Raw genomic sequence first — 12,898 nt, forward strand, 5'->3', positions numbered from 1 at the left:
TTCCATGTGAACAAAACACAACATTCATCCATAAACCTCTTCAATACAGAATCATTCAGAGAATATTGAAACAGCGCTAGGCTATTCATACACTATGCAGCATTGGGTCAAAGCAGCAGGGTCGTCTGCACCACGACGGTACAATGGGGTATTTAAAGATGTATAGAACGATACAGCAAATGGTTATTCACCCAATTCACATGTTCTAAACAGCAATGTGGTGCATGTTTGTTAATCACTTATGATGGAATCGTATCCAGTCTTAAATGAATTCTTAAACAAAGCTGCTTTTGTACAAACAGGATCATAAATTGTTTTGTTTTTTATTTTGCTTACATCACCAATGCTGTACCCTTTCTTGATTCAAAAGCAAACCAGTTGCAAAAGCTTTGCCAATATCTTCTGAAATAATGCTTTTAAAAGAAAGCCACATAGCTTGTGCAGTGTTTTGGAGTTGTGTTTAGTTTCTAAACACATCTTAGTTCCACGCAAACATTTCAGCCTAGCACACTCATACATGTAGCATGCATGCTCAATTGCACACAATTCAACTAAAACCAAAACAGAAATAAATACATGCAGTGAATCTTTAACAAAGATTATCCGCAAACATTTCACACACCGTGGTTAATTTTAACTTACTGAACGGCAAACTGTTAACCTAACACTTAAAAAAACTCCTTATATTGAAAATTTTACATTTGTCCGCCATTGTAAAAGACACTCACTTCCAGTGTACAACATTCTGAAGAAAAGAATTAATCCAACAATTTTGCAGTGTCTCGTACAAACATTTGTACACACAACTTCTACAACTTCAATTAAACATTGTTCCACAAAGCATTCCCATGGAAATTCTCTCCCATAAAAATACTTTTTGGCAAACAGATTCCCCCCCCCAAAAAATAGAAATCCTAAGTAAAACAAAAAATTACAATCAATACTGTGTTGCGTCAATCAAGATGTCTATTTGTAATCCTTCACAGAATTTCGTTGAATTTGATACAATAGAATCGACCCACACCCTGTACAGCTTCATTGTTTGTTTAACATAGTTGGGAATAGAAGAAGTCCAAGTAGGGTCTGTATGACAGAAAGATAGACAGGCCTACGTGATATGAATGAAGGTTACATAAACTTACTAAACAATTATGTCTACTTGATTTATTAAAGGCAGTGGACACTATTGGTAATTACTCAAAATAGTTAGTAGCATAAAACCTTTCTTGATTACGAGTAAGTGGAGGGGTGATAGTATAAAACATTGTGAGAAACAGCTCCCTCTGAAGTGACGTAGTTTTCGACGAATTTGATTTCAAGACCTCAAACTTAGAATTTGAGGTCTCGAAATCAAGCATCTGATGAAAGCAAAACAACTTCGTGTGACCATGGTACGACATAGTTTTTTTTCTTTCATTAATATCTCGCAACTTCGACGACGATTGAGCTCAATTTTCACAGGTTTGCTATTTTATGCATACATGTATGTTGAGGTTCACCAAGTGAGAATACTGGTCTTTGACAATTACCAATAGTGTTCACTGTCTTTAAGATGTAAAGGTATTCAGTTGTTCTTGGTTAACAACCCTGGCAGAAAGCATGCTTGGAATTTATGTAACCCACACTTGCAAACGAAAAAACAACGAAGAACACTTTTTGCATGTTATGTCCTGTCGTTTTCCCACAAATGTTCAGACTAGTTTTAATAAAGGGGGAAAAAAGGGTTCTCTATATGGCATTTCAGCTATGTTTCCAGAAGGAAATATTTCACAGTAAAAAGGTTCTTGTATGAACTTCATAATCAGTGAGCTAAGATAATCAGTAACCCTAAGACTTAAATAAAACAGCTATGGGTTTTTCCTTTAATACCAATCCTATAACATCATCAAGATCACTTTAAGCTCTCTGTGAAATAGACCCCTGATTCTTCTCCCCCCCAAAACAGGTTTGTCCAGATCCCAAATTATTGGTTCAGTAATCAGAGTGTCCAAATCTACAAATCCACCATAGGTAGGCTTACATTGTACCTAGTAATCTATTCAAATTAACTAGGGCTAGGCTTACAACTACATGCAAATACTAATCTCACTGCTAGTGTCAAAAGATTGAAGTGGGTTTTTTGTATGCTGTAGAAACGGGTGGGTGTTTTCCCTGCATTGCCAGGCATTCAGAGCAGTGAGAGATACAATTATGGAAAATACATTTTGCATCCTGCCACCATTTTTTGTAACTAGACAACAATATTTATTCTTGTCAGTGTGACTCAGCATTTAGCTCGATAGGGTTCGAACCCACAACCTCGAACTGCAAGTCCTGCAGGCTAACCACTGGATTTTCTACTCGGTACCATCACAGCGCAAATCTATAGTTTATCTTAAGGACTAGGGAGTTAAATTAAAGCTATGATATAGGGCCTAGTAACGTTTTCGGTAACACCATATACCGGTAAAGATAATGTCTTTCTGATTCCCCATCTGAAAAGAACCGTAGGTTTCAACTCGATGTTTCGATCAGTATGCTCTAATAAAAAAATAAAAATAAATCTACCAATAAATAAATCAAAAATAGACAACCTTTTATCCTTGGTATTCTGCTGATTTCAGCGGCCATGTTGGTTTGCGACGCATCCATACATAAAGAGTAATTCCAAAAAGAAGCGGGAAAATCCTGACGAAATTTCACAAATCCTCAATCACATCCGACTTCCAATTCTGCCATTTTTTTTTTTTAAGTAAGTGTTGAACTATGTTTGCAGCCTTACCAGAATTACAAATGTCAAATGTAGATCAAATTGAATACCAGTTGGTAAATCATCGAACTATAACTTTTTTCCTTGTGAAGTTTTTTAAGTGACAGCCATGGATACCAACAACATGTATCATTCGGTTACCAGGCAACACTATAACGAAGACTATCACAAAGTACAATATCAAAGTGTACTATAACCCATTCAGTATACAAACCCACTCATGAATTGATCCAACAGAATATGAACATAGACTAAAAATGGCAGAATGTACGAATCACACGGTAAGCAGTCACTAGTTCAGAAGCCGTTCAACCCGCCCAACCGTTCACATGTCTAGAGCACCCAGCAACTGACAGCCAGTAAAACCCACCCTATACAACCAAATCAATACCTCAACAGGAAACCACTAAAGGCCTCAACCTTAGGCCTGCTGCCTATTGTTCCCAACAAATCTATTGTCTTCTTTTGTTCACCTGAGGAAATTTTAGACTTTCCTATGCAGTGGGCCCAGTCACCCCTATCTTTTGTGAAGGGAATCCACTTGGCTTTTAGCACCTGTTTTGGAAGTTTCTTTCTATTGAAACCCCTATCCCAAGACCTTGTATATCTTGCCTGTACAAACAAGCTACTTCAGACTGTCGGGGAGGGCACGACACCTCCAAAGTTCACACCAGCATATTCCCTGAAAAGAAAAGTGCCAATTCCAAAAGAGTTTTGGACGATAGCTTTCTGGTGTGTGAGCGCTTCAATACATTTTACTTGAAAGTTGTCCTGATTTCAAAGTGTCAATGTTTTTCAAACTTCCAGTACGAGTGATTTATTTATAACAATATGAATTTTTTCTGATAATACTCAACAGGAAGTGGTAAAATTAAACAAGAAAAGTTACGGTTCATTCAACAGCCTTGTTGACTTTTTGATAAAAATATGGATTTTTAAAATCTGCTTCTAGAGGAGTAAACAAGTTACTTTGCTCCTAGTCAAGACAAGTCACCATTGAAACCATGAAGTATGTTATTTCTGTTAACAATTACTTGTACAAAGTCTAATTTAGTTTTTTTGTTAAACTGCCCCTGAAAACTGGAGTAAATAAATAGTGGATTTTGTTTGCATACTGTACTGACCACTGACATACAATGTCCCATTTTTGGTTTGTACTTTTCGGGGAAAATTAAAAATAATTTATGTCAACTTGACGATATATGGTTAATAAAGATCAATATTTAAAAAGACAGCATGCAAGACGGACACTCATGCAAAATACTTTGGACTTAACAAACAAATGGTTTAAAAATAACAGTTTAAATAAATTCCAGCAAAAAATGGCTTTTGGGAATTTTTGTTTAGCAGGGAAAATGATTGCAGTTTACAAAAAAAAAACTTCAGCGTTTGCCAAATTTTCTTTTTAGAATAAATAAATCAAAAGATTGTAGCGCATTAAATTTTGTTGTTGCTGTGTTCAATCAATTTTGTCAACCCGATGTAAATTTCCGTCTATTAAAGTGTTCAATCTGATAAAACATTTACTTTTAGTTTTAATTTTTTTTAACTATGTAAGGATTGAAATGTTTTAGACAAAACTATTTATGAATGTTTCTTGAAATAACCCAAGACAAAAAAAATCACAAAAATATCTAAATCTACCTGTAAAAATGACAAAATCAAATTACACGTACATCGTTTATCTACAAACACTTCTATCACAAAATGGAAACCAACAAACAAAGTCACCCAAAACAATTTGACTTTCCTTCAAACTATCACCAGAACTTACCTCTGATGCGCCTCCTAACATTGTTTGCTTTACGTTCAAAAAAATAAATGATAGTTCTTCAATAAAAAGGTTCTCTCAAAAAAGTTCCAAAGCCACTTTACACTTAAGGTAAAATGCTGTACTAAAAGTAGGGTCATGGATTGCTGAACACCCCAATAAAAATGAATTTGTAAGAAAATTTTCTGAAAGTGCCTTACAATAAAAACTATATTACCCTAGGCGATAAAGTACATTTTATTATGACAATATCTTTGGTAAAAAGCGCTGCAGCTGTTGAGATTATAAACTAATTTGAGAAAGGATTTTTTTTAAAGTAATATTGTTTGGATTATTTGTCATCCAAAGACATTTGAATCTGAGAGAGGATTCATGCATGAATCGTTTCTCAGATTTCTGAGTGCAGCCGTCGATTTCACAAAACTCTTCCTAACTTAAGACTAATCTTAGGACTTAGGACGGGTCCCAACCCTGCACTGTAGCATGCGGACCTTCAGATTAATCCTAAGTTAAGACGAGTTACTCGCCCTAACTTGAGATAAGACGAGTCCTAACTCTTTGTGAAATCAACCCCTGGTGTCTGTTATTGAATACTGCAGCCAGAGATGCGGTTGATACCCGCTGCCACCTCCATAAACTAAGATGGATTTGAGGTTCTTGTGAAAATACAGTAACATTTTGTTGCTGTTTTCTCGGGAAGAACACTGAATTAAGCTCAAACTTTTACAGGTGATTTTTATTGTTTCATTCTTGATAATTTGCCAATAAAACCAATCTATGACCCTACCTTCAATCAACACATAACCAATTGTGTGTAATAATGAACCTAAACTGTTATGTTCCTACAGTAAGTTGTTTGTTAAAGTCACATCAAATAATTTATCACACTAAAAATGTATATGCTGGAATAGTCCCTTGTTATCTTAATTACAAATTCCCAAGTAGTTGCCTCCCAATAAATGCATTAAGATCTATCAAAATTTAATAATAAGAATTGTTAAAATTATAATCTAATCTCCCTTCCTATTTATAATGACATTTCCTTCCTTATTATTTTTCAGAATACCCCTTTAAAAATTCAAGCCCTTATTTCTGGCAAAAATGCAATAAAAAGTATCAGCAAAAGGAATATCAAAAGCAACTAAATTTGAGCAAAAAGCAAAGCGTTGCAGCAACTTAGAAAAACCAAAAAATACCCAAACTCCAGACAAAGCTGAGTGCCACAAAATGATCCTAAAATAACCACATGCCCTTCCATAAAACCATGCCGTAATCAGTCATGCCTTCAAGAGTAGCAGCCATGTTGGTCTGGATCCCTGACTCTATATGCATGTGTACATAGTCTGTTTAGCTGGTCGCAAGAGTTTACAGTCTTCTGATTTGTTTTATGAATTTAGTTTGCCAATATTAAACTTATCAAAGACCTTGTTAGTAAAAATCTGCAACCCACCCCTTCCCTATTCTATATGTTCCAAGATCATCACTTCAACATTGATTGATTGATTGATTGATTGATTGATTGATTGATTGATTGATTGATTGACAGGTCTTGAATTTCAAGAAAACTTGTGTATGACCTGGGCTTAGTTCCATAAAGCATGTAAGCACAAAAACTTGCTAAACGTAGACAAATATCGCTTTACAGAAACTGGTTACCACTCATGCCAGTCACATTAATCAGTTGTTGCAACTGGTCCCCAACTATCATTTGGCTTACAAAAGAAATTTGCCAAGCAGAATTTTCTGCTACAAAAATTGTTAGAAGTCATTAACTTGTCTGTTGACTCCCACCCCCAGATGAGCTAGATAAATAAAAATGGCTGCCACTCAGGCAAAAACAAAACCATGACACAGTATGCCAAGACACCACAAATGCCATGCACTACATGTATGTCCACCACCACATGGGAATCACACACACATGAGGAGGTCAGAACACCCGAATCTCAGACAAAATTAATCAAATTAAAACAAAATAAATCATGAATCCGGTGGAATGACTGTATTGGATGTGAAAATGTATCATGGAATCGTCCTCTGATAATTTCAGCGGGTTATGTAGTTGTGGATGAATTAAGACTCCTTTTCAAATCCAAGGTTTCAGCTCCAGAATAGGAGATTTTTGAACGCTAGGTGGCAGCAGACTTACCAGGTAAATGTCCTTTGTTTACATAGTTCTGAGCATGTGCGCATTACCAAGAACAATGGATTTTACCTGTTAAGTCTGCTGCCATCAAGCGTCCCAGAAGTCCCCTATTGGCTCAGGCTAGATTGGCCCCCGTGATTGTTTTAACAACCTATGCGCTCAGGGCTTCAGACGAGAGGACGGAGCCTGAAGCCAAATCCAAAGCCGAAATCGTGGTTTCGAAAAGGTCCTATATGTATGTTTCGATCTCACGGCGGCCATCTTGTTAATTTCTGCAATCAAAACTCCTTGAAGCTGGATAAGGAAAAATAGTATGGCCCTGTTCTGTACTGAGATTCAACACAATGATTTTATGTGTGAACTCCGGGATCTATGCAACTCACTGGAACCATGTTGTGAAATCTGCTTTGAAAGTAAGGATGGACTGTTGTGGAACTGAGGCCAGATGGGGGAAAAGTCTGATCCCATTACCAGGATTAGGGTTCTGTATTATGATTGCACTTACATGTGGAGGACTCTAAACATGATCAAAAAGTTCTCAGCTTCCATTGTTAGTTTGGGGCCTCTATCAGAAATTCATCACTCCATGAATTATTCAGAGTTGCAAGATGCATACATTGAATTAACTATCATATCGCTGATGGTTATCCAATCATGTTAAGAGGGTGTGGCTTTGAGAGGTCAGTATGGTAATCACAGGTCACACAATTAGCATATTAAAACATTAAGGTAGGTACATGTAAGTCACTTGTAAAGATTGTAGGTACATTAAATACTCAAGGTATTGAAGGCCCAATTTCTTTAAAAAATGTCGTCAACAAATTCATGATTTAACTTTGAGAACTGCGTAAGCATACCTAATCTCTTCAAGGAGCCAGCACTCTCAACCACTTGATCTAAGATCTTGCTTTGTACCACAACATTCAAATCTTTTCTCAAAAATTATTTTATGTCACAGATTTTCAAGGACTAATTTAGTTGTGACTTTTCTCTTTTGTTTTGTTTTTGGTTTTACTGCGCCTTGAACACCCAGCAGGGTGGGTATGTGCGCATTACAAGTCTTTATTATTATTATTGCTATTATCAGAGTTACCTTAGAGTTTATCTTTGTTAATTTTAAACCTAATTTCAAGTCAGAGTGAACCTACTGCACCTATTCAACGCTGTCTGTAAGTATAACAGATCCTACGCCACAACTAAACTCCAACTGATCTTTTCTAAACTTGAATGAAAGCTAAGGAACCCAACACCTAGTAATTGGGATGGAGTAACCGACATAACTCAGCAACAGTTTACAGGTTCAAGTAATTAAAGATCTGCATTTCAGAGTTTGGTTACGGAAGACCGTCTATGGTTTCCTGGCTTACACTGAGCTTCAAAAAACAAGAATTGATCGAAAATAGTTTTGCGAACTTGACTGCTACTGAACAAGGCATGATATTTGGCCCTTCAAAAAAAGTAAGAACATTTTATCGAGAATAAGGACTGACCTACAAGGGTGTAAGCTCTTATAAACTTTTAAGGCTGTTTCATCATAATTTTTCCATGGGAAAACAAATCGGAAATCAGTCTAAAAATGGAAGACTATCAAGCCTGCTAAATTGAATGTGTAAGAAAGGAATCACTTTCTTAGAAAGAGGGCAAAATCAATTCTACTTGTAAATCAAACAACAAAAACAACTTCTTAAACCCTGAAAGTTTGCCTCAAACTAATTTTGAGGATTGATCTAAGTTATTAAGTTCTGTTCCTTAATCAGGCATAATAGTTTGGTCCTTGAGAAAAAAAGGAGGAAATATCGTTGAGTAAAAGAATTTTCAGGCTATTTCATCACAATTTCATCGTCAAAGGCAGAACCGGAAATCATAAGTAGAAAGAAAACCATGCCGGATAAATTTACCCTAAACTTCTCTGTACAAAATCTGAATGGGAGATAGAGGGTTTCAAATTTCAAACACAACGACACATTATTGGTTACTTCAGCTTGGGATCGGACAAGACACTTCACTTAGCTTCAGGGTAAAGTAAAAATAAATCAAAAGCAAAAATAACAAATAAAAAATAAGAACAAGTTTTTAGTAGGGATTTACACAAACGTTTTTTTTTTTTTTTCTCGGGCAACAAGTATTTAAATGTACATTGGAATGTCTCGCTGTGATTTCGATCTTGAACAATTGGATAAACAAATAAATAAATCAAAACAAAAAAGGCAAATAAATCAAAACAAATTTACAGGGGGGGTTTACACCAATACTTTTTTTCTCTGCCCAAGCCTGAAAAAAAAGTACAAACTGCTGGCTTTTTCTTACAAAAAAATATATAATAAATAAAAAAATAAATAAATAAAAGTCAATAACTAATTTACGAATACTATTATAGAATTCCATGATTCCTTGTGCAAATGATGAAAAAAATTCCAATATATTGGATGGAAAAACCCAAACCAAGAAACAAGATATATGGAAAAGACTTAAGTGGTGTTGAAAATGTGAGATTTTTGGAGTCATTAAACAATGTCCCATGGGGTAGTCACCGGTATGCTGTTCAATGATAGGGTGATCACATGTCATCTCACTGCAGGAGTTGCCATACCCATATAAGGTAATGAGACCCCCTAGCTCACTAACAATTTATACCATGTGTGTCTCAGTCTTCTGTCATGTCTGCTTTCCCCAATTCTCAGTTTGTTGAATTTTTTTTTTTCAAAGAATGAGAAGGAATTCTTATCTGGTGATAGTTTTCATCAGGAATTTGAAGTATTTAAAGAGGAAATTGTATCTATTAAGATATTCAATTTGATAAATGAATTTATATTCATAGAATGGCACATTTTTGGCCAGATAATCTTTTTTTTTACTAGAATTTTTTAGACATTTTTTGTTTGGTTGAAATTGTGCGATATTCTAAAACCATGGCTATGACTCTGGCTATGGCTCCATCCGCCACTTTGAATCATAAAAAAGTCAGAGCATATTGGCTTCCAATTGGCTAATAGCCAAAGCAATGAGGAAATAAACCCACGAAACATGGATTGTCCTTTGATGGTTGCACAGTGTTGTACAGTCCTTTACAAAAAAAACTTCCTGAAAATGTGACCAGTCACTCAATGGGAGATTTGGGTAGTCATTTTTTAATCTCAAAAACCTCTACAAAAGCCTCCACTTATCACTGTCAACCCATTTTTGTTTTACTGCCTTCCAAGTCATTGTCACCAAACTGAGATTGAGAGGTGAAAGTAGTCTGATTCCCATTTAGTCAGATGGGAGTTGGCATCCCATATTGCTGATGCAAACAGGGAACATGTCAAAGATACATTAGCCTAAAAGAGATTTGTTTGAAATGGCTGCAGCAAGAGCAAGATAATTGGAAAGGCAAATTCTTCAGTATTGCTCCCTTGCAACGCGGAACCTACCCTATCATGTCCGCCATTTTGGGAGTCAATTTGGAAGTAAAAAAGTGCACAAAGGAATTGACTTCCAAAAAGGCGGAAATGGTAGACGCGCATTGTTCGTAGGTACGTTCCACATTGTGCAAGGGGTATATTGTATCTCCAGCTAAAGAAGCTTTTAAGACAAAGCCATTTTAAGAGCAATAGACCAAAGCGCAAATACTCGGTAAGCAGGTGTTAGGTGTGGAATGAGGTGCATGCTGGTCTAGCTAGCGATCCAAGTTTGATCGCTAGCAAGACCAGCATGCAACTCATTCAACAGTTTGCGCTTGCGCAATTGGTATTTGCAAAAAGGTCTATGAGAACAAGACTGGTAAGAATAGCGCCCTCTTGTGTCCATGGTCTGGCAAGTCCTGCAGCGTTTTGTGTTAGAAGTTATGTCAAGTATTAGCTTACATGCAAGGTTGGGTGAGGACATGTGGTGGCGGGGGGTTGCACTACTACTGGCGGGCAAAGGAGAAGAATCATTTTTCTTGTCGTTGCCTGGTGACGACCCCCTACGGGATAGCGGCTCCGGTATGTGAACCTCGAACCAGTCGTTCTCGTTGGGACCCAGTCGCACCAGATGTACTGGCTTGTGTAGGGCCGACACGGAGCTCGATAGCCTCTTGCTCGTGCCTAGGGGGAGCACCCCCGAGTAGGTCTGTTGTCGATCGGACATCCTGTCTGTGCTGCGACCTCTCGCAGGAACTGGTGCCCCGCTGCTGGGGACCGGAGAGGAGTAGTCACGGGAACCGAATGCACTCCAGGAGCGGCGTTTCTCACGGGCGTTGTCTGAGCGTTCTCGTGAACGTCGAACGATCGCTTCTTTACGTGCCTGTCAAATTAATAATAGTTGATGAAATTGATGAACAAAGCAACCAATACCAGTGGTGCTATTTCACGATTGTAACCAATAATAGTTTTGATCAATGGCTAGTTATTAATCATTAGTCAATTCAACTAAACAGTTATTGGTTAGGATCGCGAGAACCATCCCCCAATTGCCCATTGGCACACTGTATCTCTTGTGCCCATGGAACACAGCCCTGGGGAGGCCCCAGGATCTGTTTTTACCCCACAGTTACCCCGGCGCACTTTTACACTGTCCCTGTCTACATGTAGGTCCCTATTCTACAGGGTTTCAGTTGCACGTTTCAACAATACCCTGGCAGGCATGTATGCTTTGTTTTTTTAAAGGGCAAGGGCACCAAGGCATTTTCTCCCTGGTAAAGGGCACCCTATGGAGAAATTGTAAATTTCTACTGGAGCATTTTAAGAGCACCAGGGGGCATGGAGGTAATTGCCTTCGTTGCCTCCGTGAAGTATCAGGCCTGCCCTGGGGTTTTACTGCTAACATCTACCCCTACTCCAAAGTAGGGATAGCTATTTCACGTGGTTTGCCCATTTGTTGGGGTACATCTTGGGAAAAGCGATGAAAGTATGAATGGGCTAGTTGTTATTCCCTAGGGTTGCTCCCCATGAAAAAAAAATGTGTGTGAAAAGGGCTAATGTCACTTGTGGAACGTAGAACCCATTTCTAAGCTCAGTGGAGCCAACCAGCTGCCTCACATGTCCAAATTGACCAATCAACTCACCAGTTCCTCCTGCTCTTGTCTCCTTTTCCTCTCAAGTATTTCAGCTCTGTGATCGGTTTCTTTGTGTCTAATCTCCTGAAGTCGTTTCTGTCTGGTGTCTAATTGTTGAGATCTATATTTATGCTGTCTGTCTTCCTTTTCCCGTCGTTTTGAGGCATCTAAAACTGTAACCATTCAAAAACGATTCTAGGTGTTATTTGTGATGACTTTCTAGATGCCCTCAATCATACGGCGTGCTGGGGCCAAGCAGATGAGAACACCGGACTCATAAGCTCTGGTGTTTCTGTTCAGCAGAGTGTGGGTTTGAGACACCTGACACTTGTGTCCTTAAAGGCAGTGGACACTATGGGTAATTACTCAAAATACATAGTAGCATAAAACCTCACTTTGTAACAAGTAATGGGGAGAGGTTGGTAGTATAAAACATTGTGAGAAATGGCTCCCTCTGAAGTGGAGTAGTTTTCAAGAAAGAAGTAATTTTCCATGAATTTGATTTCAAGACCTCAAGTTTAGAATTTGAGGTACCGAAATCAAGTATCTGAAAGCACACAACTTTGAGTGACAAGGGTGTTTTTTTTTCTTCATAGTTATCTCCCAACTCCGGCGACCAATCAAGCTGAAATTTTCACAGGTTTGTTATTTTATGCATTTGAGATACACTACCAAATGTGTCCACTGGCTTTAAGCAAGATTCTTAAAAATTATTGCTGCGTTTTTCAGATGGGGTGTAAAGCAGTAGGTTCCGTGTGTTTTGTAGTACACATAAAATAACCAAGTGCACTCATCGTAAAGAGAAGGGTTTCGCCCCAGTTTTCCTGATTTGATCGGCAGCGTATTGGGCCACAGCACCTTGTTAAAACTAACAACTGAAAAACCTCACAGCTTGAGAAGTTTAATTATGCAGCTGGCATCACTAGGCATAACCTAAGAAGCTGCAGGCCGGTTGAGAAAAAAGTTACGGGCAACTCCTGAAAGCGCATTGATACATGATTATGATTCATGTCGCAAGGCATACCTGAGAGGATGACCTACGACCTACGACCTAATATCACTAAAGCACTTACTAGGTTGAGCTCTACTCCTGGTTGGTGGACCATCCCCTCTGCTGCCCTCTGTAGAGCCTGATTCTTGCCTTGCTCTCTCCCCATTCTCTGATCTCACTGGGCTTGATGACCTGTTACTGTCCTCCTCTGAAAAATACAAAACAAA

The 12,898-nt window shown here is 38.0% G+C and overlaps 1 protein-coding gene across 2 annotated transcripts in view; it reads right to left on the reverse strand.

Moving 5' to 3' along the window:
* Window positions 1-12,898, reverse strand: part of LOC139947011 (uncharacterized) — a 67,778-nt gene that overhangs the window by 13,684 nt on the left and 41,196 nt on the right. The window contains exons 3-6 of one of the 2 annotated variants that reach the window (XM_071944824.1): window positions 12,754-12,879; window positions 11,690-11,853; window positions 10,509-10,929; window positions 4,524-4,550 (exon numbers count right to left, since the gene is read on the reverse strand). In XM_071944824.1, coding sequence (XP_071800925.1) covers window positions 4,524-4,550; window positions 10,509-10,929; window positions 11,690-11,853; window positions 12,754-12,879 — 738 coding nt within the window. The remainder of the gene's footprint in view (window positions 1-4,523; window positions 4,551-10,508; window positions 10,930-11,689; window positions 11,854-12,753; window positions 12,880-12,898) is intronic. The other variant, XM_071944825.1, reaches the window with a different exon arrangement.

Source organism: Asterias amurensis, chromosome 14 (assembly GCF_032118995.1).
Source record: "Asterias amurensis chromosome 14, ASM3211899v1".
In the NCBI taxonomy this organism is placed as follows: domain Eukaryota; kingdom Metazoa; phylum Echinodermata; class Asteroidea; order Forcipulatida; family Asteriidae; genus Asterias; species Asterias amurensis.